The sequence below is a fragment of the Corvus brachyrhynchos genome, unplaced genomic scaffold (assembly GCF_000691975.1).
Source record: "Corvus brachyrhynchos isolate BGI_N302 unplaced genomic scaffold, ASM69197v1 scaffold633, whole genome shotgun sequence".
NCBI classification, from domain to species: domain Eukaryota; kingdom Metazoa; phylum Chordata; class Aves; order Passeriformes; family Corvidae; genus Corvus; species Corvus brachyrhynchos.
This window is the reverse complement of record NW_008237435.1, coordinates 2808056-2816537: the sequence shown is the minus strand read 5'-3', so window position 1 is coordinate 2816537 and position 8482 is coordinate 2808056. Positions and strand designations below refer to the sequence as shown.

The 8482-nt window shown below is 38.9% G+C and overlaps 1 protein-coding gene across 1 annotated transcript in view; it reads right to left on the bottom strand.

Annotated features, from left to right (window-relative positions):
* Nucleotides 1-2849: 2849 nt before the first annotated feature.
* Nucleotides 2850-8482, bottom strand: part of SLCO5A1 (solute carrier organic anion transporter family member 5A1) — a gene marked incomplete at its 5' end in the record, with an annotated part of 70407 nt that continues 64774 nt past the window's right edge. Inside the window, 2 exons of the mRNA XM_017731207.1 lie at nt 2850-5562; nt 6618-6682. Coding sequence (XP_017586696.1) covers nt 5117-5562; nt 6618-6682 — 511 coding nt within the window. The remainder of the gene's footprint in view (nt 5563-6617; nt 6683-8482) is intronic.

Below are 8482 nucleotides of genomic sequence, written 5' to 3'. Positions count from 1 at the left end.
TACCCTGTCCTCACACTGAAGGTTCCACATCTCTACTCTGTGACAGTGTTTACATGCAATCCTTTTGAACTGTTATTTGTCAAACAAGATGTTAAAAGAAAAAAGAAGAAAGCCCTAATTCCCTGCCAAAGAATAAATCTACCACTGTGACGTTGACTGCTCACTTTCTAAGCACTCTAAAGAGATGAAAGTGTCCAAAAATCAAGTCCAGTATGTGAAATGTGTTGATTACAGGTTTAATATCCAAGTAGCAAAAACACTGTCCAAAGCAATGATTATTACGGTCCAGGTAAATCTCTGCTACCAGGTGTTTTAAGCCCTGGAAAGCAACCACAGCTGGATAGCTTCAGCTGGCAGAAGCCAGATTCCGAAGCATGCAGCATGGCATCTCCTAAGCCATTGTACAAGACACATTATTGAGAAAACAGAAAACGATAAACTTGTTCAGGAAGTTTTTTGTCTTTGATCTCTGAAAATAGTAGCAATAACCAGTGAATAGAGTGAATAAAAGCTAAACAAGCACTTGATGTTCCCTAGTTCACACACACTCGCTAAAGCACCAGCTTCTTAACTTCCAGCCCAAGGTATGGCCTAGTTCTTCAGCCTCAGCATTGATTGATGAGGCAAAGAATCTGGCTACAAAATAGCAGTAAGACACTTTGGACCTATTTATCATCAGTTTTATATCAATATAACACCATGAAGTGGTATCACATGCACAGAAAAATGTAGTAAGGCAGCAATTATTCAGGCATTTTGGGGGAAAACCTGCAAGAACAGTACAGAAGGTGCTGACCCCTGTCCCAGACATGCTCTCTGAAGCAGGGCTCTGCTCTGTTTGTGTGGAAGACAGTTTGTCATCTGAACCTCTAGATCCAAATCCTGTGAAAGGGCACAACTTGAGTCTACAGCATTACTTGAGCAATTTCATTGGCTCTAAGGTCAGAAAGATGCCTTTATTTAAACTATCTCCCCATGTAACACACAGGTGTTCAGCCAGAAATTCATAAAATAAGTGAATGGCAGGAAGAGCTAGAATTAATCTTTGACAAATTCCCACAAAATATTTTGAATTTGAATTCTACTTGAAAATGACAGCCTTCCTCCATTGCTGGATATGTAAGCAGACACACCTGAATGCCACAGGAGAGTACTCAAGTGCTACTTTGTGCTATTCTGGTTACAATTATCACTGAATCCATGCGAGGAAAAGCTCATCATAGAAATACTCTTTGGATAAAGGAATTCCTTTTTGAATGCAGACAGGATTCAGTCCCATACTTACATATGTGCATTATTTTTAAGTGCATGACTTAAGCATATAAATTTACCCACATATTTAAGTTTTCTGCTGGATCAGAGCCATAATGAATGCATAGCTAACAGTACAAATTAAGAAGCGATATTAAAAAAGAGAGGGAAGGTGGCAAAAATTACAGCCTAATAGAATTTTATGTTCTGTGGTGAGAGGATTTCACAGGAGGAAGACAGCATGGGCCCCTGCACTGGATGACAGGCAAAGTTCTCTTTAGTTCTTGTGAAGTCAGTTTAGCACCAAGTGTCGACTGTGACTACTGCCAGGGATGCACTCCATGTCTAGAGATTCTGTTTCCTCCAGCAGTGACAGCCTCAGAACACAGTGTTTGCTCAGCAGGTAACACCACCAGTCAGTGACAATGCTGGAACTGACATTTCTAGGAAGCTGATATGTTTCCCCTGCATACCTTTATTGGCTTAGTTTAGACTATTACAGCTTACTCACAAGAAACCCTCCTTCAGGAATCAATCAAAAACTGGCCAGAGTTTGGGTTTTCTTTCTTTCAGAGGACACTGACTTAATTGATTTTATAGAAATTTATTCGCATTGCCAAAATTATCTATATTCAAAAACAGGAACGAATTTGTTTGAAAAATAAAGAATTACATTTTGCTTTGCCTATAATTCTCAAAGAAAAAATTAAAATTTAATTTTTAATTAAAAATTTAAATTGAAATGATGTAAAGAAGGCTTTTTCAGTATCTCTGAAGTTAGCCTCTTTCCTTCTACATTTCACTTTCTCAACCATTTAGAAAATATGAATGTTCTTAGAAGTTGAAGGGTCAGGATATCCTAAAAAATAGATGGTTTTGCTTTGCCTATAATTCTCAAAGAAAAAATTAAAATTTAATTTTTAATTAAAAATTTAAATTGAAATGATGTAAAGAAGGCTTTTTCAGTATCTCTGAAGTTAGCCTCTTTCCTTCTACATTTCACTTTCTCAACCATTTAGAAAATATGAATGTTCTTAGAAGTTGAAGGGTCAGAATATCCTAAAAAGTAGATGTTCTCCAGTGCAACAAGCTCTGAATTCCCTTGAAAGCTCAGAAGCAGCAGCAGCTGCAGAAGTGTCACTTTCATCGCTCTCATTCTTTAGTATCAGTGCCATTAGTTCCTGACAATTCTAATCTGCTCTCCCTTGGTTTTTGTATGGAACAGAAGCACACAAGGCATGAAATAGAAGAGATCAGGATAGATGATTAATCTTCAGTCTTTTACAATTCCCTATATACTCTGTTTCTGAGGTATTTGAAAAGATTGTCAGTCTTCACTTCTCCCTGTGTTGATTAAAATGAGGAAGTGATAAAAATGGTTGAGTGCTGGGCTGCAATTACACTTTGTCCCACTACTTTGCCAATTTTTGCCATGGCAGAAAATTCTTGGTGCAACAAGTACTTGAGACTGGAGCAAAAGGAAATATTTTTGTCATCTATTCTGATCTCCTACAGGAAATATATATATATACACATATATATACATCTACATATATATATATATATATATATACACACATATATATACACCAAACACCTTTGAGCCAAGGAAATTTATTTCTCGAGACAAGAAGTGTAGAAGCCAACATCTCAGAGAATGTGTACTGACTGAGGACACGTTGTATCTGGTGGCTGCATAAAAGGAAAAAACATTCTCAGGCTTAACCCGAAAAAAGCTGTTAATACGGACAGAATAGTAGGAAGTAATCAAAAAATGTTTGGGGTAGAAAAATCTGAGTTTCCAGACACAAAGAGTAAGAATTGTTACAAACTACATAAATGGACTGAGACATTCTGAAATAAGCAGCCTCATGGGTAGTCCCATGTGCTGGTCAAGAGAATCCAGGTCATGACAAAAGGCAGTTGGCAAAGGCAGAGAGGGAAATCTACTCTTCCCAGGACAACTCAGTGGATGCCAAGGATAGTACTGCCTTTATTTTCAAGGATGTGGTTCCATATAATGTTTGATCAATATACATATTCTAAATTGAAAAATTAAATCAGGAATAGCTCTGTTCAAAAATATGTAGAAGCTCTGCTCTTTCCTATTTATTTTCACACAAGTTCTCTACTCAGCAAAATCCAAACCAGACTATCACTGAGTCCTCTTAAAAGACTGCTTTTAATTTCCTACACTTCTAAGACTTCCCCTGCAGGGCACAACACAGCCTTGACTTCCTAGTGTCCAACTGAAATAATTTTCTGCCCTTTGAGACATCATTAGTACCTCATGAGCATGGCACCACAAAGCCTCCAGAGCAAGAAATGAAATGCCAAGCACATTTGATTATTAAGTCTCAGCATCTCCCGGGGAGAGAACACACTACAGTAATTTGGAATAAGCAAAGGCCACATCACATCCTGTGAGTCCACCCTTGCTGACAATTCCCATTAGCTCTTCACCTGGAAGGCCAAAGGAGAGACAAACTCACCCTCTGCCTTCACAGGAACTTTCAGAGAAGCTGAGAAAAGGAAAGGCTGCCATGTGTGCGACAAACCACACAACCAGGATCTCCAGGCCTGTCCGACCAGCCTGCCCAGCACCAGGCAGCCGGAGAGGCAGAAGTGTGGCAGAAAAGAGAGGGTCTGAGCCAGCCCTCCCTTCCCAGCTGTCCTGGGTGCCAGGGTGTTCAGTGCCTCGGCGGTGCCAGGAGTGCAGGGAGAGCCTCCTAGCTGGCACCACGGTGGGCAGGCTGCTCGCAGCCCTCTGGAGAGGCTCCTCTGCTCTCTCCTGCAGCAGGTGGGAGCAGCACCCGCCTGAACTCTGCTGCTGCTGGCTGCGAGGGACCCACCAGGTCCCAGACACCAGACCAGGCCATTGGCTCTCCCTTGGGACTTTCCCACTGAAGCTGAACTAGACTGGCATGGAAGGACAGCCAAACTTCCTATCAAGCTATAACCAGCTGTTTTCTTCTTCAGGAAAGTATGGATTTGGTGCTATTAACAGCCATCCAAATAACATCACAGAAATATGCACATATCTACTCTGGTATGTGTGTATGATTCCTACATCTTAATGTTACTATAAACCAATACTGAAGTTTTTTACTTCAAGCATTACAGTATCCTATATACTTTGTAAAGAATTACTACATCCCATCAAGTGAAAATTAATGCACATTTTGACAGGATAAAGATGTTACAACTCAACATTTGCAAACATTACCTGATGCATAACTCTTGTATGGCTTGACATGTTATTAACAGTACTTTAAACCTTATGTTATTTTTTAATTTAATGATTATGCCTGAAAATAGCCCCTTTCAAATTCAGTTGCAGTAATGTCTTTAAAAGCAAGCTTTAAACTTAATTTGCTGCACATACAATTATCCAAATAAGTTGCATAGTTTAAATAAGTTCGGTTGTGCTTTGTAGCAGAACTCACAGTAATTACTCATCTCTTAAAAATACAATTTGAGGATATGAAGTTGACAATACATTTAAGCATTTTTCTGAGTCTAGACATCAACAATATGAGTTTTTGTCACTCTTCCACTGACTTCTGCTGTTCATAACACCTCAACTTTACAATGGTATTAGATCAGAGCATGGACATTTCATGGACACATCTGAAATAATTACAAACACAATTTCTAAAACTCCATTGTCAGGAGGGAAGAAATAAGAACTCGGGTTGGTTTGAGGTATCCAGCCCTCAGGAACATATTATGGTTGTTTGCATCAAGCTTTGTTGGTTTTATCACATGTTACATTTAGATTAAAAATAGAAGGCACAGGTGTTTTACAAGGCGCCGTAATTAAGTCAACCAACAAAACTAAGTATTACATTACCAAGCCAGGGGTCTATATCTCAACAGTGACTTCTTCCAATGCATTTTCTTTTGAGGAATTTATTGCTTCTGAAAAAGGGCCGGGGTAGGTCTGTGCTATGCAGTTCATTCCTTGTGCTACACTGGTGTCTCCTTGGGAACTGAAGGTGGGGCAGGATCTAGTCCGTGCATAGTTTTGTTGGGGTCCAGCTTGTCCAACCATCTCACTCACAGTGTTCACCGGCGAAGCCCTCCAACTCTGTCTCTGCAGTTGTTCTTCTTTACACTTTATGGAATACCAGGCCAGGAAAATAAAAAAGAATCCCACAAACTTGAGAGCAGCTGCCAACCCAAAGTAGACAAAACGAAACGAGGTGACATCGTATTCCCAGCAAGATCCTTGTACTCCGCAATCCTGTTGCCAAAGCATGCACGTGGTGTCAATAACAGCCCCAAAATAAATTGGAGTGGGAATGTAAGCTGAAGCAAAAATAGCAAGAGAAATAATATGTGTTAGCATATTGTGGAAAACTTCTAAAGAAACTATATGCCTCAGCCAAAGAGTGTAGGTTGAACATTTTCGAGATTTCTACACTGCTGTTCTCACATGAAATGTAAAACATGGAAAACCGGTCAGCCAGTCTTCCCACCAACACTATTTATCTCACACATGAAACCTACCACAAATGGAGAGAATTCAAACAAAGAAGCCCATGCAGCAGCACCTTCCAACAGGTACTTCAATCTGCTGTTTTTGAAGACAGATGTAAGTGGTAAGACCACTAGGATTATAAATTTCCTTTTAAATACATCTTCCTAAGAAACAGACTAACTTCTAAGGCAGCTAAAAATGCAGCCAGTCCACTGAATGCTCCCGCTTTCTCCAGAAATACGTCTTTAAGACGAGATTGAAACATCCTTCCTCAAACAAAACCTGAAGATACAGCTCTATGGGCTTCTCTTGTTATCTTACAATAGACCTTGCTTGCTCTAGTCATGTATTTCATAGTAGCTGAACACCTGGAGCGTTCTCTATGGGCAGGATTTTAGAAATTCAAGAGCTTGAAAGAGAATGCTTTGAAAAATAAGGACTTTTAACATTTATCCATTTTTGCTTTGAAACACTTGAAAGACATTATGTAATATTAGAAGAAAGACATTAAGATATTAAGTAACAAATGCTTATTTTAGAAATTAAAAAAACCTATTGTTATTGCTAAAAGCAACAAAAATCTGTTTCTGAAAGTGAAAAAATCCTTATAAAATAATAATTAGTAACTATTAAATTTTAAATACAATTTGCAACTGTAAAAATGTATCTTTCTGGGACAACAATGTTGTTCTAGAAAGTCAGTAACCAAAAAAAGTAAATTAACCACATTTTCAGATGCAGTGTTCCCAGAAGTTATTAATTTTAGGTTCCTAATACAGTTAGTCAAGCAATTAGTTGCAGATTTATGGAATTTTAATACTTTTATGGTGCATTTAAGCTGAACATGGCCTTTATGGAAATGCTGAGCTACTGTAAGACTTACCAAGAGTTCTTAATAAAACAAACTGCATTCCTAGTGCAAAGGGCCGCTCTCCATCTTCCACAGACCTAGCAGGTGAACAGAAAACAGCAGTAAAGAAACAGTCATAACCAATAATCATCCTGCTATGTTCTGGCTCTACCTCATGGCTTTTTTCTGAGCTATAGATAATCTTTGTCTAAATTTCTTCTCTTTAGCTTCTACTCCTATTGCTAGGAAAAAATACAGCCAGCCCCTCCTGAATCTGTTTAATCAAAATGTAAGTCATGGCCTTTTGACTTTTCTTTACCTGTGTAAGGCCTGAAGAATTTGATCCAAAACCATTCAGGAAATTTAGAGAATCTACACAAAATGTTTATGGCTTCTCATGATAGCCTTCTATTATTTCATACGTCTTAATTCATTTTTCTTAGTATTTTTGAGGTAAATTAAAATTCATGGATAACTAAATTGCTGAAAGCTGGACTCAGTTTCTGAATTTAACGGATCTTTTTTGTACCATAAGCATTTTGGAATTGCTTTAGGAAAAATACCAGTACAAACATCCAAACCATCTCTTAAATATCTTTTCAATTCAAATAATACAAGACTCCTTCCACTGGTTTCAAAAGAAAAATGTCAAGCTTAAAAAGACTAGATACAAAGTAACAAGATTCCACACTGCAACTACAATTTTAGTAAACCACAAATTACCTACTGCTTTTAAAATATTTTTAATTCTAAATCTAAAGGTCTTAAGATAGACAGCTTCTAATGACACTGAAATACACTATAAAAACACACAAAAAGTCTGCAGTCAAAGGGATGCAGCTGTAAAATCAAGTTTTGAAGTCAAGAAATTGAGAAATTGGAGAACCAACTTGGGCCACAGACCTTGGACTGATGCACAAAGCACTATACGTGGTTTGGGACAGCAGGTGTCACTGTCCATGTGTGTGAGCCACCAATTTTGGTACTGAACATTACAAAACCCTGTTGGAGATGTCCCTTACGTGACTTACGTCCCTCACTATTGTGAGGTTCACTGCTATATTTATCTTCATTTGCCTTTGCATAATTGCAATGCAAGGGCAACGTTTTTTAATTAGTATTGTTTTACATGTGGGAAATCCAGAGACAGAAGGAATAAAGGCACAAGTCTCTGAATTATAATGATGCTGTGCACGCAAGAGTTGAGGTAAGGCTGAGCAGCTGGAATTCTGATGTGCCAGCCCCAAGCGCCTGACTTCAGTGTCCTAACAGTGATCTTTACACCCCTTCTGTGCATTTTTTGAAAAGCAAACTGGAAGACAAAATTCCACAATGTGACACAGCACAGTCCTCCATGTGTCAGCAGCAGGCTCCTGCATAAACCTCAGCCACCTGAGCTGAGAAAATGTCAGCAAGAGAGTGCTCGTCCTTGGAGGGGGTGAGACAAAGATTCCTGCCAGAGTGTTTCTCAGCTGTGCTCATGACTGAGCCTAAGGATACCAAAGCTGAGTCCTGACCTGCCTCATGTTTTCCAAGGTTCTGTGACCTATTACAAAGATTTGCCATATTTATTATTTTTATAGGGGGCTAAATTTCTCCCAGAATATCAGAGTGAAGATCTAAAGACAACACTACCAGAAGGAAATCCCACTTGGTCGGGAGGACCATTCTCACAGAAATAAAAGGCCCAAGACTGGTTTTAATAAAACCTCAATTTGAAGACAGATTTTACACAAAACCAGGACAAAAGATGTCTCTATGTTAGCAATTAATGCAGCTAAACAGCTAGTGCTGAGACAGGGGACAGGTACACCACAAGTATTTCAAGCATTTGTAGGATTTACTTCAGATCAGCTCTAACCTGGTCTCATGGACAGGATGCCCATTTCCATCTGGAT